Source organism: Dermacentor variabilis, chromosome 10 (genome assembly GCF_050947875.1).
Source record: "Dermacentor variabilis isolate Ectoservices chromosome 10, ASM5094787v1, whole genome shotgun sequence".
Taxonomy (NCBI): domain Eukaryota; kingdom Metazoa; phylum Arthropoda; class Arachnida; order Ixodida; family Ixodidae; genus Dermacentor; species Dermacentor variabilis.
The window spans coordinates 43,587,820-43,614,151 of record NC_134577.1 but is presented as its reverse complement, the minus strand read 5'-3'; the positions used below and the strand labels follow the sequence as shown (position 1 = coordinate 43,614,151).

The 26,332-nt window shown below is 44.7% G+C and overlaps 1 protein-coding gene across 4 annotated transcripts; it reads left to right on the top strand.

Moving 5' to 3' along the window:
• Positions 1 to 9,737: 9,737 nt before the first annotated feature.
• On the top strand, positions 9,738 to 19,602 carry LOC142560433 (uncharacterized). 4 transcript variants are annotated; one of them, XR_012823367.1, is made up of 5 exons: positions 9,738 to 10,121; positions 10,863 to 10,953; positions 13,710 to 13,895; positions 15,701 to 15,862; positions 19,497 to 19,602. XR_012823367.1 is itself a non-coding variant. In XM_075672548.1 (5 exons), exons 1-4 carry the CDS (start codon positions 10,712 to 10,714, stop codon positions 15,721 to 15,723), a joined length of 303 nt encoding a protein of 100 aa, XP_075528663.1. In that variant the 5' UTR covers positions 10,549 to 10,711; the 3' UTR covers positions 15,724 to 15,862; positions 19,500 to 19,602. The 4 variants fall into 4 exon arrangements, 3 of the variants coding, with proteins under 3 accessions (XP_075528661.1, XP_075528663.1, XP_075528662.1); XM_075672548.1 differs by lacking the exon at positions 9,738 to 10,121 and adding an exon at positions 10,549 to 10,714 and having other exon boundaries at positions 19,500 to 19,602; XM_075672547.1 differs by lacking the exon at positions 9,738 to 10,121 and adding an exon at positions 10,549 to 10,714.
• The last annotated feature ends 6,730 nt before the right edge of the window (positions 19,603 to 26,332 follow it).

Genomic DNA, 26,332 nt, shown 5'->3' with positions numbered 1-26,332 from the left:
CACCGCATGGTGCTCACTGCGCATGTTCCTCTGGTTTGAGCGGTCTATAAAGGAGTGACGCAATAAAACGATGTCACTTGAGAGTAGCGCCTTGTCCTGGTCGTCTTTCTTGTGCCTGTCGTTTTGCGCTAAACAAAGTATTCATGGATTCGCACCAACTAGCCCGCTAACGCATTGTGCTGACCTACAGCGACTGTGATGTGCCGTCGCGACGATTCAATCTTTGTTTTCTTCTAAATTTTTGTACGTTTCAGTGTTATTTCTCGAGCTGCGTCGCACGGTATGCTTATCGGTATTCCCAGCGAGCGATTTCCCGCTGCTTCTCTTTCGTAATCCAGTGCGTTAATTCATAACACAAACGTGACCATATGCCATGCATTTTTTTTCATATGCTTCTTACCGCTCCCTCTCCATTCCAGTGAACATAAAAGTATATATATATATATAGGCAGCGAGCGCGTGCGAGAGTCTCCGTGTGCGTTTTCTCTACTCGCAAACATCGCAGTCCCGGCGCCGTAGCAGAAATCTTCCTTTTGTCTGTGCTTGCTGCGTAGCCGATGGCTGTCTGCCGGTTTTAAGTTTCGCGGGCAAGCTTCACGCGGCTTCTTGTCCTGTGGCTAAGCGTGAATAAGACTGACGACACCGGGCTTCGTTGCGTACGTCCGGCACTGCGGCACCGCCTACCATGCTGCACGCCTCCAAAGGCAGCCACTACCTATTATAGCGATTTGTGTTGTCAAGCAGACATCCCCCAAGGCGGGAAAGCCTTACCACTTTATCAGAACTACAGCGTAGGTGGGACTCTAAATTTTCGTTTTCAGCTCGCTTCGGCGCTTTCGAAGCAGCCGACGCGGCCGCTGTGTCCACGTGATCCCTCATGCCACGTCACGCCGACGGTGGCGCCAGCTTTTCCAGTGGTGGAGCTCGCCCCCTATTGGAATTTGGGTGTGTATTGAAATCTGGAGCACCTACATATAGATATGGTCCCCTTGTTCTTCTGGAAAGGCAGGCCTTGCGACGACGTTTTGGGCTAGGTGCTTAGGGCTAGGGGAGAGTGCGGTGGCGGAAAGGTCCAAGAGGAGCGCTACTTTTGGAAAATTGAAGGGTTTTAGTGAGGCTTCGACGGGACCGCCACCACGGGAGAGCGAAAGAACAGAAAACTAGATAAGCAAACGCTTGGAACGACGACAAAGAGACGGCGGTGCGAACTTAGACATGGCTGACGCGGGTCGGCCTCTTGGCCAAAATGAGGGAACGTTTGCGCCAACACATCATCGCAGCTCTGCTCCGCACTGCGTGCCGGAATCACTTTACCATCAGTTACGGGAACTATAAATATTTTACAGGGAAGCTGTCTATGGCAACCCCCTGAAAAGAAATCGTGGCGCCGAACAGAAAACACCTCCAGGCAAAGCCAACTTTCTCGCGAATGCTCTCCAACTATCAACCAAATGCAGGTATCTTGGCAAAAATCATAGCGAAATCGGTCGCTAACACGACTCCACAATTACGCCGAGTTTCGTTTTGTTATCGTATTTAGTTCACAGTGAAGTTGTAGACACTTCGTACTCCTGCACTTAAAGAGTAATACGTAAGACAATACCAAGAAGACATATGTGGTGGACAAAACAATTCGATATGCAGAAGCAAATAGGAAAGCAAACAGCGATGAGGCAGCCGTAAAGTAGCGTTAATCATACAACATGATTACCTATATTTATCGAAAACATAGGAGATTAACTCTGAAATATGTATAGGCAGAATACGTGTTACATGCTTTTTGGAGTCAAGCCATAGGACAGTCTCTAAGGCAACAAGTCTATGCATAAAACGCGGAATGCTGCCTGGTATACTTTTGTGGCACAGAAAGTTGCACATGATCAAAAATCTTTTGACATTGCACTATAATTCCGTGGACCGCCCGATACAGGAACAGAAGCTCCGACTTAATATGTCTTAATTTTAGAGGTGCGGGATGAGGTACATATCAGAGGGTTGGACCATGGTGTCCAGAATGGCAATAGTGGTGCTTGGAATTAGGTATCAATTTATTCTGGGCACATTTAGTGAGGCCAGAATTGGATTGCCATATTCCGCCCCAAATAAACAGAGGCACACTCTAGTAGCAGAATGCACGCAATAGAATATAATTTCAGAGAGACAATTAAGAAGGGAGTGAAAGTTATGCAATATATCACCAACAACACCAAGAGCGCAAAGGGCACGTTGTACATTGTTCCGCATATTTAGCGTGTGAAGAGAACCCCAGCGTTTCGTCGAACACCAAGATCTTTCATTTCATGGGCTCTGGGAAATGGAACATCTCGAAAAGTCTATGAAAACTGCACGTGATGTGTTTTCCGTGTATAACATAATAACATAGTTTCGGAGGCATTGAGGAGTAGCCTAATAACTCAGCACCAGTTTAAAGAGTGAAAAAAAAAAGTCTTTTTGCAAGACAGTGCGGTCATGAATGCTGTTGTCAGTCTTAAATAGCTTCAAGTCGTCAGCATGTAGAAGCAATAAAGAGTGCGGAATTGCTGATGAAATGCCATTTATGAATAGTAGGAATAGAAGAGGGCCAAAAGGAACAGGAAACTCTACCTTCATAGCTAACAGAGCTCTGTCCATTATTGCCAACAAAGCACGACTTAATTATTGCTCAGTTAATTAGACACCAGGAAAGTAATGAAAGAAGGTATGCTCATTTGCACGGGCTTTGTAATGAGGAGCTCATGGCAAACTGCATCCAATGGTTTACTTAGGCCAAAGTAAACAGCGTCTCATTGGCAGCCCCCCCCCCCCCCCCTTACAACATTGGAAGCACGGGTAACAAATGTGACCAAGTTTGGTGTTGCGGCGTGCCTAATACAAAGCCTTTGTGTTCATCTATCAAAATGTTCTTGGCAATAACAGAAAGCAGGAAAAGCAATATATTCAAACACCTTTGCAACGCTATCACCCGATTCTTGTACGAGCACTGCCCGCGCTTAGAAGCGTGAAGGATAGCACATGTAGCGCCAGAGATATCTTCAAATACGCGTCACGCTGGATTCAGCTTGTCGAATGTGGTCATAGTGAGCATGTTGTGACAAAATTCGCAAAGACAACGACATCACCTAAGCTCGTTTCCACTTATGTAAGCCTGTTCGCCCAGCTTTTCGTGTGCAGTGTCTGTCAGCTTTAGTGCCGTCTTCAGTTCTATTGAAATACCAGTGAGGGAACATTGACAGTTTGAGCATTTTTGTAGGTATGAATATGCACATGCCATGTTAAATATTTTCGTAAACAAATTAGCCTGTTCATCAACATCAGCTGTGCCAACTACAAACCGCCAGTCAGCGTTTTCAAGATAATGGTACAAGCCAACGTAACCTACAAGGAAAAAGCTGAAGCTGCTCTTCGTGTTGTTGAAGGAACCAATGCTGCGTTTCTCTGCTGCCAGAATTAAAGCAACATTCAAGGGAGGGTGGAACTTGTCTGAGCAACCAGATGAACGTTGTTACGCATGACGGAAACGGTATCAAGATTTGCAAAACAAAGGCCTAAACCTTCGCCACAGCAGTTCTCAGTGCAGTTTAGCTGCTGCACGCAATTAAGAGAGATCAAGTCAAGGAACTGAGTAGTGAATCATAATAATAATAATAATAATAATAATAATAATAATAATAATAATAATAATAATAATAATAATACAGAGTCATATCCTGTGCTGTTTAATACATGCGCAAAGATGCTTTTTGCCATCCTAGCCTTTCATAAACTACTATTCAATGTAACGTTTAAAACTGTATTGAAATTTATGCACTGGCACCCACAGAACATTGAACATGCACGCAAGTTTGGCTTTCTCCTTGGGTGAGGCTTGTACGCCTCTTTATGAACATCCTTGAAAATTGGACAATAAATGGTTTTATGCATGAGATTGTTGGGAAGGCTATCCGACGGCTACCCAACCATAAACGTCCATAATATCAAACATATGCGTCATTTCTTCGTTTACATAGGGTGCTTTTTTCTTTCTAGCCACACTACTGTATTGTGTAAGGCTGAAACGTTGCATTTATTTTATTGTTGAAAAATTACATATAGGTGAAGTTGCCCGTGTGAAATAGTTGCCATCCAAATTATGGCGGCGATGACGCCAGTGGTCGCTTCCGGCGCCCGTAGTACAAGAAAGCACGGCCTTCAAGATGACCTTCCATTCTCGAAGAAGCCGCCCGCAGGGCGACGGGTCATAGAGGGATGCGATGTTCCCATGCAGCTGTATCACGTGGTACCGCTATTCTACTCTGGTCGTACAGTCACATATAACCCTAAAGATGACGTCATTCGCTCGCCGCACCATCGACGTCAACGCACACTACAGGCACCGCGAGTGCCACACGAAGGCTCACGAAAGCGAGCACAGTGGTTCCACCGACGCGCACGAGAAGGCCTCGTCGAAAGCCCCGAGTAGCCGCAAGGGGGCGCGACAGCTTGCAGGTCCGCCATTCCGCACGGCGCAGTCCTGGAGGAAAGTCGCCGCGCAGATATCGAGCACGTTACGTCAGTCGGCACACGGGAGAATTCACAACATGACGTCTGTGATGCATTTCGAGCTTCCGGCGTATGTTGCCAGTAAAAGCATAGCCTTCGAGACCTGGGGTGGCTTGCCCGAACATTTAATAACCAAAATAATAACAAATTTGAGATTGCGTTCCTAAATGTTCCATAACAGTTCCTTGTCCGAACTAGGAGGCGTTCTTGAATTCATTATTATATTCGTTATTAAATGTTCATGCAAGCTGCCCCGGTATTCTCATCCAGAAAGTCTTATTCAATGGGTCGCTTTGGCCGCAAGGCGACCGTTTATGGGTCAGTAACTTGCTGCTTAATCTTTCAGCTCTGCGACCAATCAGCGGTGCAGAAGCATGATGTCGGACTGCTATAGCGGTTACATGGTGTGACGGCCGGTGAAAGTGTGAAGGAGGCGTGAACGGTACCTATCGGTACGTTGCGCCCGCCGATGCGAATATAGGACCCCGTTATTCGCTCTTCGGACGCCTGGCCGCGATGGGTCGTCGCGCGATATCCGCGACTCGCCGGTGTGAATTGCATTCATTGGCAATGGCGAGTTTTGGTTGGAGAAGCGTTATGCATCTGATGGGGACACCGCATGCTGTACTGCCTCCAAGACCGGAGCACTTTCCTCATCACAAAGAAAAGGAAGACTAACGTACCAAAGGAGCTGAATTGAAATGAGGCTAACCTAAGGAAACCGAGACTTCTGACGAGAGAGGGGGGCAAGGAGGCGCAGGCGTCAGTACACAGCCGATATTGTGAACGACAAGGAGATAAGGAAAGGGAGTTTGGCATTTACATTCGGCCATATTTTTGCACTAAATATACAACAGAAGTTTAACGACTAATGTAACATCGATGCAGACTTATAAACGGTACTAAGACCGAATATGCAAAAAAGACATCCGGCAGATATTTTACAATGAGGCTATGCGAACAACTTCGTTGTTACACGTGACGTAAAGCCATGCGACAAGAGAGCCTCAAAGCATGAACACCGCTTGTGAGCCCTTGAGCGAACTGATGAGTGATGTCAAGACGTCAGTTCTTCGTAAAAATTTGGGTAAAGTTGCACAGCGCACCTTTTATCGCTCTAATCGAAGAGATAACACAAGATAATTAAAGAAGTTTTGTTTTTGTTATCAGTGTTCCCGATAGATTGAGAAGAGTCATTGATCGCACGTTATTAGACAACTTTAGTTTAGTGCACGCAACTATAGCCTACGCTAAGCAGCGCACGTTTGTTGCAGTTTTAGTTGCGCTGCGCGATGTTCGGATCTCGGAGACCATACGCCGTCGTTGCGGCTATCGCTCGACTGGAGCAACAGGTGGAGCTGACATCTCGAATATTTCTTTCGTTAGGCTTTGACTCGTTCAAAACGAGAAGCGATCTCGAAAACTATGCAAGGTTATCCACAGTACTCTGTCGTCAAAACAGCCTGAGTCTAAGCAAAAGCCGTTCGCGCACTCAGTTGCTACGAACGAAGCGCATTTTACAAGAGCAACGACAAATCGAATTCGAAGCAGGCAGCCGGGAACACCGCCATGTTTCACGCAAACTGCGCAAACCACGCAAAGATGTTAACGCTAAATCTGAAAAATAGCGTGCGTACGCAACACGCTATGGGTCGTTTAGCGTTCTGCGCATGCGCGGTGACGACCCGCTATATTATAGCGTACGCTCAACTAAAACTGTCTAATTGCTATGTTATGAACATTATTTCAAACACAGATGTCTCGTTTAAGCTTTTAAAGCAATGACGCCTTTGCATCGCATGTTCGGTGCAGTGCACCAAGAAGCAGTCGTTGATGGTGTAGGCAATCGGCAAAAAGCACGGCTTTGCTATACTGAGAAACGATTTCAGTGCGCATAGAACACATGCGCTAAATCCTTATTTTCACCAACGCAACGTTACTTGCCCTATTTGCATTTAATTTCTATTATGTTAAATGCAGTGTGCTGAATTAGTTTCAAACACTCACGAGTAGAAAGAAGTGACTTCGCCTATGCAGTTAGGTCTCTTCGACAGATAAAAACCCAAAACAGTTGAAGTGGTACATTATGTATAGGTTAGCTCAACCTCGCTCCAGAACTAGCAGTTACAGAGAAGCAACAGCGATCGATGACTTCTCCCAAAGTTGAGACCGATATCACTGTTAGGCGCTCTGAAGAACGTCGCCTTAACTGCGAGTATACGAAACACCGGTGCCGTACACAGTAAGCAAGACTCCAAATGAATCTCTCCTTACATAGACGTTTAGGCACGTGACAAAGACTAATACTTGGTCTAGTTGGTTGAAATGCATATTAGAACGGCAACACAAAACACAAACACGCAACACCACGAAACACAGCGCCGTGTTCCGAATCTCTTTCCCGCTGCATGCTACTCTAATTTGATGTTTCGGCATGCCTGCCTAAAACAACGGGGTACTCCTGCCTTCCGACCGCTATTTATGAAACTTTGGGCACAACGAAGAAGCCCATAATCTCGCATGGCGCACTTGCGAAGGGTAGTCACTATGTGACTAAAACGTGACTTGGTTGCGGGTAGGTGGCACGGCAGAGGTCCCAAATATTCGCAATCTGTACTTCCTTCCTCTTGCTCTTTCTCCAGCCACTAGAGCTCACACCATTCACTAGAAATGAAAGCGCCAAAATAAAAGAAAGAACGCATCATTCACAGAAATGAATACATGAAAGATTCCGTGGTGTCCTTTTCTGCGTGTTTATACTCTGCACCCAATCTAATAAATGTAGTGCAGAGGAAGTTAGGGGGAGTGCTAAGGCACCGTATAGTACGCAGTAGTATGTAGTTCCCAGCGTCAGCATCGTTATGCAAATAGGTGTAGTTTGACCGAAATAGGTACTGCAGCTGCCCGAAGTACGCAGTGACAACACTGAAACTGGACAGGTGGATCACCCCGTAAACAAAGGTCTGTGTCGCCCCCATCCATTACAGAAAATCGTTACTAAAAAGACTTGTATTTCTACTGAGTTTCTTATTGCATTCTATAGACTTCCAGTGACGACTCAATAGAACTTCATGCACCTTTTTTTTTGGTATTTGCCGGTTCCTGCCCCTTTTCCCCTCGATACTTTTTAGACATCTTTCTTTTTTCTTCTCTGGACACTCATTTCACCTCCTCCTTCGCTTTGGAAAATGTGCCATCCTGGCCAAACAATCTAAAAGGAAATGAAAGTTTGGCGCTCACAATTCAAAGGGACGCTAAAGAGAACCATTATTTGAGCTGTATTAACAATTTACCCTTCCAAGATAATTTTAAACAGAAGTTACCAAGAGGCTTGTTATGCCAGAAAAGGCGCAGAGACGGAAGGCAGGCAGCGACGCCATCTGGTCGAACCTAGTTGGGTATTTATCGTTAAATACGGGCAACATTGTATTCTGAAAAAGCTAAAGACTGAGAATGTAGGAAGTTTAGAGTACGTTTACTGGGCCACAACGACCCAGATACAATATTATACAGAAGTGTTGAAATTTATCCGGTCACACTGCACTGTAAAAAATTTCCGTAATTTTACGGGGGATTTCTGTCATTATACGGAGAACTGCAGATAAAAATACGGAAAGTATGTCATATTTCAAAAATACGGCAAAATCTGCCGTTAATATACGGAAAGTGCTCTCCGTATTCAGCTTTACGGACATTTTCACTGTAATCATATAACGGCTATACACTGTTTTGGACGAAACAGAGAGAATTCCGTATTTTTGTTATCTGAACATCCGTATATTGTGAGAAAATTTAAGCTGTCTGAATGAGCGCTCGTACAAAGTTTCAGCTAACAATACTTTATTGAACACGCAAACTGTACGCATTATGAAGTTGCGTACAAAATGTGAGAGCTAGCCTTCTACCAAAAGCTGCAATAACAGATCGTATAAATATATATACGCATCTTCTATTCCGGTCGCAGTTTGCCGCGCATATGGGCTTTGTAACGCTGATCATATGCGCAAATATATGCGTGTTCTCGCAATGTTCTCAAATTAAGCGCTTTTATAGTTAATAACACAGCATATATGTTTAAGTTAATGAAGAGCCGGGGACATACGTGCATACGTAAACAAGCTTGCGGCACTCAGGTGCTGGTGCATTTACGCCAGCATTTACGCCATATACGCCAAAAATTGTGCGCACTCTAAATCAGTACCGAAACGCAGGGAGTGGTATAATGACCGTAACTGCGTTTACATTTGGCAATAAATGGTCTCGAAGGGGACTGGCGGCCTATAGATCCAAGTACAACGGTCGGAGGAAATTTTCGAATGCGGCAAGCAATTAAACCAAATGTCAAAGGGCACTGCTGAACTGCAATGTAGTTGGTTGAACTCATTCCCATGATATTTACCAAATATCTCGTCTCTGACAATAACTGCCCATTCATTGAGACAAATCGATTACGCATAATCTTCACTGTTCATGTGTTAATTCTTGCGATAAGATGTAATCGCAAACATTTGGCGCTTCATCTTGAAACAAGACCGGTAAGCGCGCTCGTTCTTGTACGGTAGAATAAAGAACGCGAACATGCACCGACATGTGTGAACTACTGGAAGGTGACTGAAGATGAAGGACCTATTACCGTGCTAGTACTGTGTATACTGTCAAAAAAAAGAAAAAAATAATACGGAAAGACAGAATGCCCAGTGTCGAGATGTAACGATTCAAGCTTTATTTCTTTTTCACCTAGAATGCAACACCATTAGTTCCATGTGCTTTATGCATGGGTAATGTTATGACACAACTCATTATTTACCCGTTCATTACATGCACCAACCAGCCCAAATTATCACTGTACTAGAGCTTATGGACGCATCGCAGTGCACTGCTTTGCACTTTATTGTAGCACAGGGGTTTGCTATCGCCAGTAGCGAATGCTTTGGTTGACCTCCCTGCCTTTCAGCTTTTTGAATTCTCTCTCCCTTTGTATAAAACGCACTAACTTGTGGGAGAGAAAGCGTTCTCCTCTTTTAGAATTCAATTAATTGTCAAGCAATTATATTGCAGTTCGAGTAACTAGAGCACAAATGCGAAAACGAAACCGATTCTGTTCGGTTCTCCGCGCTCAGAGTGCGGCACCAGGGGGCAGCACGCGCTGCGCGTCCGTTGGAGTGGCGGACGGAGCTGCACATGTGTAGTCAGCCGGCATTTTTCGAGTCGTGCTGTAAGTGTTGTTAATTCGCCGTAAATATCTCTTGATTTGTACTCAAGAGTGGAGCAAGACCCCAAGGAAGAGAGATTGACGCATCGGGAGCGAAGAACAGAAACGATGGATGGTTACGCTGCTTGGGTCTCGGCACGTTCGAATTGGCAAAGTTCCGAATTTGTCGCTGTGTCGTGTACGCTTGTGCGCTCGTCATTTGCCGTCATCGCGCGGAGATATTTGCGCTGGATGTCTTTCACTTCGTGCACGCTGCGGCATCGAAGAAGTTGTCCTGTGTTTGGGTGCACGTATGCGCTTGGACATGGATAGCCTGCTTGCTCTCAACGGGTGTTCAACAGTCTACGCGCGCTCGTAACTTGCTCATGAGGTAAGCCCATTTTAATCTTATTTGGTTTGCATAACGTAGGTGTTAAAATGATGTGTGGTAAGCCGGTGTCGCGAACAGAAATATTGTTTCAAAAGACCACTATGCAACGTCTTAGGGCAAAAATGACGCATGAATGGGGAAAGGGATCACCCTATCTTTTCAGATCGATTCCAGTCGTAGCGCGATTGGCTCGATCGCAATTTCCGTGAGGTACTTCTAACCTTTTGTTCACTCGCGTTAAAAGCGTAGAATAAAACTGCGTTCAGTTGAGCTCTTGTATTGACGCTTGTATTGGCTTGAGAGCATACTGTATCCGATACAAGAACTTCTGTTAAAATACGGAAATAAATGTTCGAGGCAATAGCAGTCGCTCACTGCCTGTGATCGTTACTTTCTTGCTTGGGTGCACGTTTTAATTGTGACCAGAAGAAAAAGTTCTTTGCTCTGCTGTGTTTCCTTGGTGCAACTTTTTGCGGTGCAGCAAGACGTGTTCCTTCGAATGATGTCTGGGCAGTCAAGGCATTCGTGTCAGTAAGCAAGCAGTAAACGGGGTATCAGTGCGAAAAAATTTGGACCTACAAGAGAAGCGAATGGTATCATCATAGACTCTTTTATTTGACGAATAATTCAGTTGTGTTACTAAAGCGGAGAGTGGATATGCATGAAAGTCAGATTGTATTGATACTCAGCAAAAACAAGGTAACTTATCATTACTAATCAATCCTTTTCTTTTACTGAAAGGCAAGTTGCTGTTGTGCTGGAGCTGAGAAGAGGTCTGCTGCCTGCAATGGGTCCATCTCTCTCAAGTTATTGCAGTATTGTAGCTCTCAAGGTGAGTGGATTTTTTTTCTCTTAGCTATTTGCCACCTGAATCATGACCGTTTACTTAGCTGTGTAGGTGATCACTGTTAGTGACATAGGAGTGCTGGTGGACCAGCACTCCTTTATGATTGCAACGCATATGACAGAGTGCAGCTGTGGCAGTATGCAAAGGTGTTAATCTATAAGCCAAATTAGGTTCTTTGAGGTAATATGTTAATATATTGATGACATTGGATTGTGGTCTAGCAGGCAAAAATGCTAAACAAGAAGAAATTTTAATTTGCACTTGGTAAGATGTGCAAGCAATTCAGGCTGTTATACATGAAATGGGACATTTGTAGATGTCTTCTACAGTGCTGCAGTCCTGAATTGCTTCAGAGTTGAGTGATACCACTATAATTTCTCTGTAGAGCATGCAGCACAGTTTAGCATTGGGGGAGGCTGGCATCAACAGGCGTCTACTTACTGTGAAGTTCAAATGAGGTGTTACTGTTAGGGTGAATATATATAATTTATGGTTTAGTTCTAATCTTGTGTCAGGCAGACATAGTTTACCCACTTGGTTAAACAATAGAGATGTAATATCTATGTATACAAGTATTACCCATTCATTTATGCCATTTAGACATAGGCATAAATGTGTGGGTAATACTTGTGTACATAGACAATACATCACTATTGTTTAACCAAGCGGTGCCCCTGCATGCTAAATTTTACAGGGCTATTATTAAGTAATGTCAGCTTTTGTTGTAACATTAAGGCACCTTTTATATTATTACAGATTACCGCCATTGTGCACCATCATAGTGTGATATTTACACTAAATGTATTTGACTTTGCTATAAAACCCTGCACAGCAGTGCATCATGAAATTTTTTTTTTATAGTTTCTGGCCTCAGAATGCACTTCACGTTATATTCTTGTTTGCAACAAGACTATAATGCAGGTTTCTCTCCTTATGTTTTGTGGCACTTCAAACTGCGGCGAGCTAAACCACTGGGCAGCAATACTGGATACGCTACTGCGTGTGGAGCTGTCTTCAAACACACACAAGGAATACATCATTGCTTTTTTAGCTCAAAACAACGGACACAAGAAAGACGACAGAACAAGGTGCTACTCTCAACTGACATCACTTTATTGCGTCCCTCCTTTGTAGACAGCAGAATCTAGAAGGACATGCGCTGTGAACACCCATGTGCAGCAACCACCAACATCTGATCAAAAAAGCACACTCATGCGACAGAATCCAAAAAAAAAAACATATTGAGCACTGTACGAGGTTAAAGAAAGCACACTAATGCACTGTGACCCCAATGACTGTATGAAGAAAACTTCCGATAACTCTCTGGCGGAGGTATCACGGCTCTTTTTCAAAATCATAGCATCACGAAACATTGCGAACCTAAGCGATCCATACCAACAGGCACAGGTTCCCATTTGGCTCAACATTGTAAAATATGGAAGTGCAAAGCCATGTTTCGTGATACTTCGATTTTGAAAAAGTGCTGTGATACCACCTCCCGAGAGTTATCGGAAGTTTTCTTCATACAGTCATTGGGGTCACAGTGCATTAGTGTGCCTTCTTTAACCTTGTGCAGTGCTCAATATGGTTTTGTGGATCCCGTCGCATGAGTACACTCTTGTGATTGGTTGTTGGTGGTCTCTGCACATGGTGCTCACTGCGCATGTTCTTCTAGATTCTACTATTTATAAAGGAGCGACGCAATAAAGTGATGTCAGTTGAGTGTACCGCCTTGTGCTGATCGTCTTTCTTGTGTCCATTGTTTTGCGCTTAACAAAGTATTTATGGATTCACACCAACTAGCCCGCCAACACATTGTGTTGCGGGCACTTCTGAAGTACTGTCTGTCCAATAACCTTGGTGGCATGGAAGCGCCGTCCACTTCTATGCGTTGCTTTCTGTTTCATTGTGGCATCACATCACATTATAATCATAATGTTTATGTACTTTTTCCAAGAGACCCATATTCCTATCCTTGTGTTATATTTGCTGTCGCATTATTTATGTGCAAATGACTGACCAGTGCTCCAAGCTCCATTTTATCGCAAAGTAAACTACTGGTACCTAAACAGTTCTGTATATCAGAAAACCAAAGCTGAACTGCCGAACAGTACCAAGCGGGAGCCTTAGTGCAGTGTCAAGTAGTCAGATTTTATTGGTCATGCAGAGGTGCACAGGATAGCTCTTTATTACTTGCTGAATAATTAAGCTGTGTGAAAACTGAGCATTTACGTAGCTTCAACCACATGCTATTGGCCATTGCTCCTGCCCTCATCAAATGTGGAAGATTATCAAGGCATTTCCTATTCTCTTTTTCCTTATTACAGTGGGATTACTGCATGCGTAAGTAGGAAACGGATCACATAGGCAATCAAAAGCCAACAATGTGTAAACATGGAACATTGATTGTACAGTTTGATGACCCAGAATAAGTAGAAATACACCATAAACGATTGACAATTAACTTTTACTTGACACAGGGCTAGAGCATACAGTAAGCATACTGTATGCTCATACGGTGTCACATCAATTTAAATTTTAGTGTAGCTTTACAGTGTACGCTTCTATTGTTGCATTCTGTCAGAGGAATGGTAATGTTTCGTGTGTATAGCAACTAGACTGTCTATATACAGTAGTAAAAATGTGTGAACTGTATTTTTTAATGATTTGATAGAATGTGTAGCACAATAAAGCCAGACAATCAACGCACAGTGATGTGACTTTCTCTGCACATGTTGCAGGTTCAAAAAAAGTATGGTGGAAGCTGTTGCCAAAGTTCCGACCAGAAAAGACAGCCAGTATAAAAGGGTACACGCCACTGATCTCTACTACAGGGGATGAACAGCACATCGAGCGCCCTCGACTGAAGCTGGCCTTGTCCCGGAAGTTGGTGCTTCACAACTTTGCGGCAGCACTTTGTTGCACGGGTGTGTGGCATTTCTTCCCCTAACATGCCTGCCTGATGTGCCATAACCTACCCAAGCAGTGTTTCGAGGTGTCCAGAATTTTTCCATTGTAGTGTCTACAGTGTCGCTAACATAAGTGGCTTGCAATGGAAACACTGGTAAATCAGAAAAAACTTGATGTAAGAGAACACTATCGTATACGGGTTCAGATTGTCATAAAAGTGCTTACCAGACATGTAGAGACCTCCTAAAATGTGAAAAACCACAAAGAAAAGTTTTTCGGCAGCAATATTATCTGATCGCACGCACTAGTTAGTCCACCATATGCCCTGCTTCCAGGACAAGCGACTGCATGACATCGCATTTCCACTGGCTTCACCTGCATCCGGTGCGGTGTGCTGCATCCAGCGAAACATGTTAGAAATCAGTGGTGCACAGTGTTTTCTGTCCCCTTTCTCGACGCCTACTGAACACATGTTAAACTGTTTCCAAAGCAGACAAACAGAGGGAAAGGGCTCTGAACACATTGCATTTTAAAGTGGCTGGTACTGGGTAACGCAAGTACTGTGGCATAGTAGATTTGCACCAGGCAACCTGGGCGCCCAAAAAGGCTGCTGTTTACTTGCAAATGGCCAACATATTGTGAGCATGTTGAAGTACTTTTTTTATTCTCATCGCTTATTTAGCTAATGGAGACAGCTTTCACAACTGAAGAAGCCTTGGAAGCATGAAACACTTCACAAAACCAGCTTCAATATATCGTGTCTGCATCACAATTTCATGGCTGCATGAGTGAACCCTCTGGTTAACATGTAAGAGAGTTCATGATGTTTGCCATGCATTATCCACTTTATTTAGAGGTCAACCCTATCTTGAGATTTAAGCTGATGTTGCGTTTAGAGAAATTATGGCCGAGAGCCAGCTTTTGAGAATACAGATTGAGCTTGACAGATTAAATGCCAGAACAAGTCGTTGAGGATTTCAGATCAAGAATCTTCAAAGGCCAGTTCATTTAGTGGTGTTAATATTCTGCTCGAAGTTGTTGATTGTTACGTTCATATGGTGCCCAAGCATTGCGGTAACAACTTCACTTGGAGAACATAGCAAGGGTGTATTCGATGTAAGCTTCTGGCTTTTTTTCTGTGTTTTCAAAAACTGGTTTCTTGTTCAGTTTAAATTTTCAAATTTTGCATTGTTGATTAGGTGTTGTGTCCTGTTTCCTTTTCCTGCAGCTTCTTAGTTAAACATCTGAATAGTGAACACAACTTGACCTTTTGCTTGATTGTCTAATTACATGCCCTCGATGCAAAACAATTTCACTTCAAAACTGCTTGTACCATACTGAAAGAATAACTTTGAAGCAGCCATAGCCACCAATAACACGCAAGAGATGATTATGAAAATTTTAATATTGTTTTTGAGGGTGTCTTAACTATCATGCACCAAGATTTAGAAATATGTAAATGCGATGTAACTAGACAAAATGAAGGTGATGTTTGCCATCGCTTGGAGATACTCTGATTATATTGTGCATTCTGCCTAATTACATAATTCTTAATTAGTTATTAAATATCTCAAATAATTAAATGAAATGTGTCAACGAAAAGTTGTAGAGCAATATGAAAGCCTCCTGATACACTTTTTTGTTACTCTTACTCATTGTGTGCTACATAAGTGTTTTTCCAAGGAATAAGCCTGCGAATACACATAAAGTGTCTTGAGTGGCCAGTCATGTGTCAGTTTTGTGGTGCAAAGCCACGAATACAACTTAAATGGGTTCTTTTAAGAAATAGACTTAGCTCAGCAAATTATCTTTCTATGTGCAGCCTGTGGAGACAAGGTTTCTTAGACATGGCCATGGCCCTCAAGGAAGATGCCGAGGCCACAGGCAGTTCCTCCAGTGACCGTGAAAAGGTCCCCTGGGGCACAAGTCTGGTTTGGCACCCCCACCTTTCTCCTGCAGCTTTTCTGTCTACTTAGCTAACCAGGTGGGTCAATGATGGCAAAGGGAAAAAAGAATCAACAGCATCAAACGCAGAACTTGCTCAAGCTCAATGCATTTTTGGTGTGAAGTGTTTCCCTTATCATTTATCAAAAAACGGGTAATAAGTATATGATATGGTCTTCACACGGACACCTCTTTCCCACAGAGAATTAGCTGTAAAAAAAAGCAGCTTATGAAGGCTTGAATATTAGCGAAGATGATGTGGCATAGATAGGATAATGATTATGAATGTTTCTAATGAAGGTAGTGGTAGTAGAGTGAATAATCAGAGTTTATATATAGATTGAAAGACATTTCATTCCAATGCCAGAATTTTAAATCATCCCAAATAATTCTTGCATTTTATAGTCTTCATTTTATAGTTCTTGATGCTTGCTTCTTACTGACATCATTCTTATGCTGCATAATTCACCTGTTATAAATTCCCTATTTCTCCCGTTCAAGCAACTTTACATTCATCATAAGAAACCTCGTAGATGAGTTCCAGAAACTTGCTGATGAGATTAGGGGGCGGCGTGTACCCCAGGCTTAGATATGCATTCAAGAGCCTCATATCTTGCAAATGTTAGAAATACTCCTGCTAAGCAAGTTCTTGGTGTCATACAAGGTTATTTGCGAATACGAATTTGCCTAAATTTAGGAAACAGTCAATATAAAACATGTCAAGCGATATCGCTGACGATACACACACATTCCAACTGAACTAAATACAAATAAATATAGCACCAAATGCAGAATCATTGGCATGATGCCAGTCTTTCAGTGGAATAAAATCTGTCCTGCATTGTAAATCTGGAATCCTTTATAATCCAGACTACTAAATACTTATGAGGGTTGTGACGTAAAATATGCATGTATTTATTCCTCGTTTTTTTACTTTAGGACCCGATAATGCTTAAACAGCAGTGAAAGAACTGGGATCACAGTACCTAATACATTATATTGCTCCAGAAATCCTTTTCTCTGCCGATCGCAGCATTCGACACTAACAAGAAGGCACATGACACTTAGGGTGGTGCTATTCACTTTGATTGTTTGGAAACGAAACCCATAATGTACATGTTATGGCCCTGCGTGTCATTACGTTTGAACAACAAAAAGGTAGGGGGTTTGCGTTTTGCAAAACTGCATGGAGGTTTTCACTGTGTGCAATTAAAATTAGGAACCTTCCCAGCTCATACTAAATGCATTCTCCAAAGCTTTAGGTTATACAGGTGCACTACTTAACACAGAACACACTCTTTTCCCTCGTCACGGCTCACACTCTTAGGCAGAGTTACACCCTTTGAAGTGCCCCTTCTTCCACACAACGATAATTGTCATCTGCCTTTATGCATTTCCTTTCTTTAACGCTGCGAGCCCTGTGCTTTCCAGTAACGAACGGCATGCGCGTTATCAGCATGATAGCATTCCCGACAGCAAAGTAGCGGGCGTGGCGTTTTCAAGAAAGGAAACGCATCAAGGCAGATAACGATTATTGTTGTGTGGCAGAAGGGGCACTCCAAAGGGTGTAACTTTGCCTAAGAGTGCAGGTGGTGATTCAGATTCTTGAAAGGTGTTTCATTGTATGGGATGGCACACCGCGCTTCACTTATTTGCAGAATATTGCATTCCAATTGTGTCATATGAGATAAATCCATTAGAGAGCTTTAGCTTGCCCTAAATTTATTACAGCTGTGTACTGGTAAACTGGCCGCAGCTTGCAGTGCTTGTGGAAAAACAATTGTAACTGCCATATTATATGTAACTGTTAGTGCGCAGGCATCGGCAGCAGCAATGGTTAGGGTACACTTGTTTCTTCTATTCTGCGGTATGCATCCTCCACCAGAAAGTAGTTTTTTTCGTCTTCCTCTTCTACCATATTGGAATGTGAAATGGGGTGTAATTTGTAGGATATACTCTTGCATAAACTTCATGAGCATTTATTCTTGTCTGTGCCACAGATCATTGTTGCTACCACTGTAAAAGCAGGGTGCCTGTTTACAGCACCCGTAGGGAACAATCTGTGAATCTTTAACGAACAGTAAGGATAATGAATAATCGAATAATTTTTAGTAATTTTCAACAAATTTAGCACTCTTTGCTTTCCACTATGGTGTTTTTAAAACTCTAATCTTGGCACAAGGTTTGAGTGCAGGATGTCATATTGTGTGAAAGAGTACACTTGTGCGCATAACACCTCATCGTCAACATTCTGCTGCACAGAATGTCATTAGCTTTCGTATGCATTGGTCACTATCTCACAAACCGGTTGCTCCTTTGTTAGTTGGAATGTAGCATTTATGTAAAGCACATTTGATGTTCTAACAAAAAGCATTGTGCCCTCTTATCCCCTAATTCTCCTCATTTGATGCCTAGTGTTGTAATAGCATGGTTGACACCATAAGAGTCAGTGTGGTGAATAATTGTGTCTGGTGGAGTAGGGGGTGTACGTTAACTTAAGCAACTTTTCCAGATGACTTGAATCAGTATTGTGGAATGCTGTTTTTTTTGTTCAATCACTGTTACCAAGTTTCACTTTGGTTGTGGCAACAAGTATAATGTAGTTCGCTAGCACTCCTGTCAACACATATAATGTGCAGGCATCTGTGTTGAAAAAAAGACCAGCTAATGGTTTGCCAGGAGCTAAGGTCCATTTAGACCATTAAATTTTGAACTTACACTGGTGGAAATAACTGGTGAATGAAAGCACACCCAGGAGAGCTGACCATAATATTTTCTTTCATTATAACACTGCTGAAGCTTTGAACCGCATTTGAACTGGCTTGTTTAAAAAATGACCCATTTCCTTGTTCAAGTAAGACAAAGGTTCCACAGGAAGACAGAAACTTGAAGCCGTTAACAGCAGCATGAATATAAACAGCGTTCGACGTTTTGCAATCTTGCACCTGGTTATATTATCCATCCCATTTTTTTCCACAGGCTGTTCTTTACTGTTTTATGGTCATACCCAGTTTAATTTTAATGTCCCTATTTTTTAATATTTGGTTAATATATCTTTTCTTCATTGGCTTTCAACAAAATATATATTCATAATGTGCCTTCATTTACCATTTGCAGTGATCTTAACCAGATGCATCTTGATACAAAATTTATTTTCCTTAATTCTTCGTTTTCCTTTTCCAAAAGTGCAAACTGTTTATCTTGATACCTATTTTGTCTTCTGGGAAGATTGGGTCTACTGGATTAATGACTGCTTACATGTGTACATCGTTTTCTGTTTTGGTCACCCCTACTCTTGGCAAGTACTGACAGCATTGCTCATACCCGCTCCATCACAATCACCACTGCTAAGCACACCCTTCCTTCCTTTATTTTAACACTTTGGCTTCTCTTGACCTATTATATGCACCAGTTACTTCTCCCCCAATGAGGCTAGGGGCCAGTGAGATATGCACAATCCAAAACAACACAGCCAAGGAAAACATTTGCTACCCTAATGACAAGCACCTATGTCGAAATGTTGGCTACAGCAACATCCCTTGTTCCAACAATGTTGATCTACTTACATGTTTTTCTAACACAGAAGTTACTGCTTTGTCGTGTTCTGTGATTATACTTTTTTGCCGCTTTCTTTAGGATGGATATTCACGAATACTATTTGTTTCTCCTAACAGCAGCAAGTTTATCCTTGCAAGCGTTTGGAGTCAAGAACAACTTTCACCAGGAAGAAGTGCAAGACGAGTGATTGAAGAAAATAAAGTTGCTTCTGTGATCTAAGAACTTGAGGACTGAAATGTTGCACCTTTTTGTATATATGCTATGCAGTGCATTCATATCACAAAGTGCAAAGTGTTTTATCTCTGCAGCCATGTCAGTGTGTTGGCAAGACAATTTTCTCAATGGTGACCTGCTGCTTTGACTATGAGCTGCCTTCATGACATTTGCATTAAAGGAGATGTACTATCGTGGACAAAAGTACCCTGGAAGTGCGAGCGTTGACCAAATTGCATTTCTGCTCAGGACTGCTGAAAACAGTGGGTCACGTATGCACATTCCGAACGCAGATGGTGGCACGGCTGATCCCAGCAAATAGCACACCAATAAAATTCGGTCAACTCTCGCACGTCCTGGGCAATTTTGTCCCCGATGGCACATTCTTCGAATAATGGATATGCTCTGCAAGATGAAATACGGGAAGCACCTGTACTTTAACGGATATAGTACAGATTTAGCATACGGAGTCTTTCGTTTTCTGAATACGGCAAGCACCTGTTTTTTAACGGTTATAGTGCAGATTCAGCTTACAGTGTGTTCCGTTTTCTGAATACGAGAAGCACCGTACTTTAACGGTTATAGTACAGATTCAGAATACAGAGTCTTCCGTTTTCTAGATACAGAAGCACTCGTATCTTGTATTACGGTCTCTTTTTTACAGTTGTCCGTTCTACGGAAATGACCGTTCTTAATTTACGGAAGAGTGTTCGGTCACAAATTACCAGCAAATTTTCTGTAAAGTAAGGAAAATTTTTTTTACAGTGTGACGTATCGGCGCTGGAGCTTAGCCACGACAGTTGAAATATTCGAACTCCGACTTTTGTTCTCTTTTCTTACAACCAACGTGTTGCCGCAAACTTAACGAAAATGTAGTTTTGAAACGACACCTCACCTGCATAAATTGATTCAGTGTACGGCTTTAGCCTACCACTAAACGCTTAAAGTGCGGGACAGCTTCGCTTCGCGTGCAGGATTTCGGGAGGCAAAAAGCGGTCGCCCAGATGACGACGCCAAGCCGAAGGCACGGCAAAGTAGCGGGCTCTGTCTAAGTTGGCACGGCGTGGGTTACCTTGAGGCAGCCCGCTGTGTAGACCATCCTGGCCGGGCTCAGAGAGGGGAATCGGGGCAGCCGCGGATCTCTGGTCGCGTTCGTCGCGTCGAACGCCACGCCGACGCACTCGTAGGCCAGGAGGTTCTCGAAGACGCCGGAGGTCGGCGACCCTGGCGGCGGACGACACTCGGCGGGGATGCTGGCGGCGGAGGCCACGAGGTACCTGCACGGCGATTGCGCACTCGTTAATCTCTTGGAACGCCTTCCATGTGTTGCATTTACCTTCTTAAAGAGTTAGCAGTGAGAGTGTCCAAGCTGAAAAAAAATATATAGTGCGTACGAAGTGTGGGAAGCCGGTACCGTGGCAGCGGAATGTCATTTCATAGTGCTACGGAATAGTATTTCCAATGACGAAGAGGCGAGCAGTAAGAAGACGACGACGACGATTGGAGGCTAGCGCGGGCTGTTGCCTCTTGGCCAAGTGCGGCGTATTACGTTGTAAATATACTTGTATATAGCTTTTCATCTGAGTCTTCTTACGTAACATATCTGGTGGACGTGGAAGTTCCCTGTACCTCGTCACGGAGCTTCGCAGTGGACGGTACGTCGAGCCTTCCTTCATGGCTCCCGGCGACGACAGCTCGACTCTGCCGCCTCCGACACCTGCTGCCAGTTCGACGACCTACATCAGTCTCCCTGCTCCTCGTGATCCTGGCGTATTCTCGGGCAAAGATGGGGAAGACGTCGAGGACTAGATCAGCCTGTACGAACACGTCAGCCGCAATAACCGGTGGGACCCTATCACGCTCGCCAACGTAGTCTTTTACCTCGGTGGCACACCTCGAGTTTGGTTTCGGACGCACGAAGATGAGCTCACCAGTTGGGATTCGCTAAAGCAAAAGCTCCAAGACTTGTTCGGCAACACCTACGGTCACCAACTTTCCGCGCAGAAGGCGCTTTCCGGCCGTGTGCAGAGGTCAACAGAGCCTTATGTCACGTACCTTCAGGACGTCTTGGCTCTGTGCCGCAAAGTTGACGCACAGATGACTGAGTCAGACAAGGTATCCCACATCCTCAAAGGCATTGCCGATGACGTATTCAACTTGCTCGTATTCAACAACGTCGCGACGGTGGATGCAGTTATAAAAGAGTGCCGTCGCCTGGAACTCGCTAAAAGCCGACGTATCGACCAGCAGTTTGCCCGTTTGCCCAACACCCCAGCGACATCTTCCTGTGCCGACGCTGTTCGTCCCAACAACACTGGAGATATTACCAGGACCGTCCGGCGTGAGATTCAGGCCGCCTATCCGGCTGCCTTCGACTCCAGCCCCACCAACGCACCTGCAGTAACGGTTTCCCTGATCCAGGCAGTTGTCCGCGAGGAGTTCGAAAACATGGGTCTTCACACCATCTGCTCGGCCCATCGCCCTGATACCCACCCGGCTTCTTCGATTCCGCCCCGTCCCGCGTCTTCTTACCCCCTACGTTTCCGCAACCCATCTGAATGGCGAACTGCTGACGACAAGCCCATTCGCAGCCGCTGGACTTCCCCGACCTGGTCTGCTTATGCTGCCTACTCTCGCCCCTCAGGTGGCCCTTCTCGTCCCTATGCCGCACGCTCCGATAATGCCGCCACTGATTCTCCTGCGCCGAACCGCCCCTATTCTCGTTCACCTTCGCCCCAACGACGACAACCTCGCTCTCCCCAGCTCCGTCGCTCCTTTTCGCCGACTCCCTTCGGACGCCGCTTCCAGACGGAAAACTAGACGATGCAGCGCCTCGAGGTGGCGCTGCATTGCTCCCTACGCCGCCAAATCCTCTCCTGACGTTGCCCACTCATCTGAACCTTCTTGATGTGCAAGTCGACGGTGTTTCTGTATCTGCTCTTTTGACACTGGGGCGCATTTGTCGGTAATGAGCGCTGACCTTCGTAACCGCCTGACAAAAATAATCACGCCCGCCACGACGCCTGTTGTCCGTGTCGCCGATGGCGGAACAGCCCCTGCAATTGGTATGTGTGCCGCCCACGTCTCCTTGGCCGATCGCTCCACAATCGTGCTATTCACAGTCATCGCCCACTGTCCCCACGACATCATCCTCGGCTTAGACTTCCTGTCCGCACATTCTGCTCTCATCGATTGTTCTGCCAGTACTCTCCGCCTTGACCTGCCTGTTCTAGATCCCGCTGAACCACACCCCAGTCGCCTTAGTTCCGTCGACTTCGTTCGCTTGCCACCTTCGGCACTGACTTACGTTGACTTCTTGTCATCCCCACCAGTCACCGACGGTCACTACATCGCGGCTCCTATGCAAGACGTCCTGCTTACACATGGTATCACAGTACCTCATACCGTTTTATCTATGACGGCGAATTGCTTCTGCCTGCCAGTGGTCAATTTTGGCTTGACGACACAAGTGCTGCCACGCGGGATGTATCTGGCCCAGTTTTGCTCATTCGAGGATCACTCAGTAGCATCTATTGCAGTAGACGACAATTCAGCCGATCCTCCTCTATCATCGCAGTCGGCAACTTGTACCATCGCCGACTTACAGAAAATGATTGCGACCGATATGCCGTCCGAGCACGCTCGTGAGCTCTACCACGTTCTGTTTTCCAACCACAATATTTTGGCTTTAACGATCGTCCTTGGCCCAAACTACAGCCGTTAAATATCGCATTCATACCGGCGATGCCCCTCCTACTCATCGCCGCCCGTATCGAGTGTCACCGGCTGAGCGTCAAATTATTCACGCAGAAGTTCGCAAAATGCTTGCCAAGAACATCATAGAACCGTCATGTAGTCCATGGGCGTCACTTGTTGTACTGGTAAAAAAGGATGGCTCATGGCGCTTTTGCGCGGATTATCGGCACCTTAACAGGGTTACCAAAAAGGACGTGTATCCCCTACTACGGATTGATGACGCCCTTGAGTGCCTCCGCGGTGCTCGCTACTTCTCTATTGACCATCGCTCCGGCTACTGGCAGATGGTTACCTTAGCCCTGGTAGAAGCTGCCTTGCAGCACTACGATCTCGTTCAAGGACGACCAGGCAAGGCGGATGCGGCCATGGCAGGGCGGAGGCCAGGCAGTGTCTCCCATTGGCCGAACATGACACCTGTACGGGCTCGCCGATTCGATGACAATGACGCCACCTTTACGAGCCCGACGATTGGCTAAAAGTGACGGGACCCCGACAGACTGAATAGGATATAAGCCAGCGAACCATCGGTAAGGGAGAGACGTTCTTGCCACGGGCTGCAGCGTGCGATGTGCTGCCGGCCGTCGATGACCCTCTACTGTCACTTTACTTGTTCCTAACTCCTGTACATAATGTAAACAAACATTCCGTTCACTTAGTCCACCTGCAAGTGGGCCAACTTCCGCAACCAACAAGACCTAATACCCCAAATAAACACGACCTGTGATAGTGCTTCAGACATGTGACTGGTTTAATGAAGACAGATGACGACACCGTCGTCAAGTTCCCGCACCAGCACGCCATGACGTCATGGATTTGGCGGAGTCTGCTATGGCCTAGTTAATTCCTCTGCAATAAAAATCGACTACATTGTGCTCTAAATGAGTCAAATCCTGAATATGGCAAGTTTCGGGACACTTTCCTGAGCCAAAGCGGCCCAAATAAAAATATATATATATCTACTTCGAAATCGGTGATGTCACACTGACTTCCGGGGTTCGGGTAACGGCGCGAAATTCAGAAACTTAAGCTTTGACCTTTCTTTTGTCTTCTAATAATGAACCCATTATATCAAAATTAAAGACAACGGAGTTTTTCACAGAATGCTTTATCAGTCAAACTGAACCAGTTTTATGCTTTAGTGTCCCATTAAGTATCTACACAGAAAATAAAGTTGTTCATTTATAACGCCTTACTTCTAAGACACCTAAATTATTGTTGTCTTGCATGGGGGACAACATCCAAAACGAAAATTAATTGTATTATTCGACTCCAGAAAAAAAATAAACGAATAAATTGAAAAACTCACACGACTTCCCGCTGGAACACTATATCGCTCGGTATACTTAAAGTACAGCACCTTTTCCATTACAGCCTGGTGGAGCACCAAACAGAAATGAAAAACGGCCACGCAAATTTACGAACTTCGTAAATTAACTCTGTAAATTGAAATCGACGCTTTATAAATTAAAGCACAAAATTTCCAGAAATCTGGCAGGTGCCAAACGCAAGAAGAAATCGCGACACTCATATGCTTCGCTAAACTCTCCTGGCTTTGCTTAATATCCTCTCCACACTTAATTCGGCCGTTTTACGCGCCATAACCACGATTTGAATATGAGGCACGCAGTGGTGGGGAACTTCCGATTCTGACCGCCAGGGGATCTTAAACGTACCCCCAATGCACAGGACACGGGCGCTTTTTACATTTCACTCCCATCGAAATGCGTCCGCCGCGGCCGGGATTTGAACCCGCGACCTCGTGCTCAGCAGCGCAACACCATAGCCACAAAGCCACCGCTACAGGTCACCACACTGAAAGTTCAAGTTGAATGTTCACCTGAAATACATAATTACTATAGCACATTATAATTCCACCTCTAAGTATTTTCATTGTGCTTACTACACAGCGATAACATATTTTCTTTATTAGATTCTATTTACGTATGTACATATTTAATTATATTTCGTTGTTTAGACTGTAACCATGCACTGTCCAGTTATGATTGTATACCGTTCTCAAAGATTGCAGCGCTGTTAAATTTTGTGCCAAGCTTTAGTTGCCGATTTTCTTATGTCCTTTTCATACCCACTGTAAAAATACTACTTTGATTCTTTTCATCTGTTATTATTTGTTGAATGTGTGTTTTGCCCCCTGTTGGCTACTCTATGAGACTTTAATTGGCTCAGTCAAGTTGTCAACGAGCATCTTTTTCCCGACATCTCATCATAAATTGGTAAATTTCACGGGAAATAAAGTAATTTCACAATGAAGATTCCTCTGCACGTCTATGTGTATTAACAAGCTACGCTTCTGGGACACTCTTAAACAAAATTACACCCGCTGGGTTGTATCTAGCCACACAACGATAACCGTAATCTGTCTCGTCCGCATTTCCTTTCTTTAACGCTGCGAGCCCGGTACATGCCGGCACTTCCAAGTCACAAACGGCATGCGCGTTATCAGCATGACATGGTATTCTCGGCAGGAAAGTATCCACCGCAGCGTTTTCAAGAAAGGGAACACAAGCAAGGCAGGTGACGATTATCGTTGTGTGGCAAATCAGAGGGTGTACATTTGTGTAAGAGTGAATTGTTAAAACTGTCGCTTCCACCAAGAGGGCAGGATGGGGAAGTGGCAAAGGACGCAAGCAGTGTATATGCCATTCAACGTGTTCGCTCAGGGGCCATACCTGCCGACGAGGCGCCTCGCGATGAGGTGGCCGAGTCCACCAAGGTTGGCCGCCGCAGTCCCGCCCGACGAGTAGAGAGGCACCGTGAGCAGTGCCGCGGGAACGAGCACCGTGCCGTCGGCGGCCACCTCGACGTCGCCGTCGAGCGGGTCCAAGTGCGAGTCATTGGGCGAAATGCGCTGCCGCCAGGCCTTCGCTGTGGAGAGCCAGTCTTCGAAGAACGACCCGCGAGGCGTCGGGAACGACGCGTAGAACGCGTCCAGGCGCTCGAGGCTGTCTGCGTACGTTGGCAG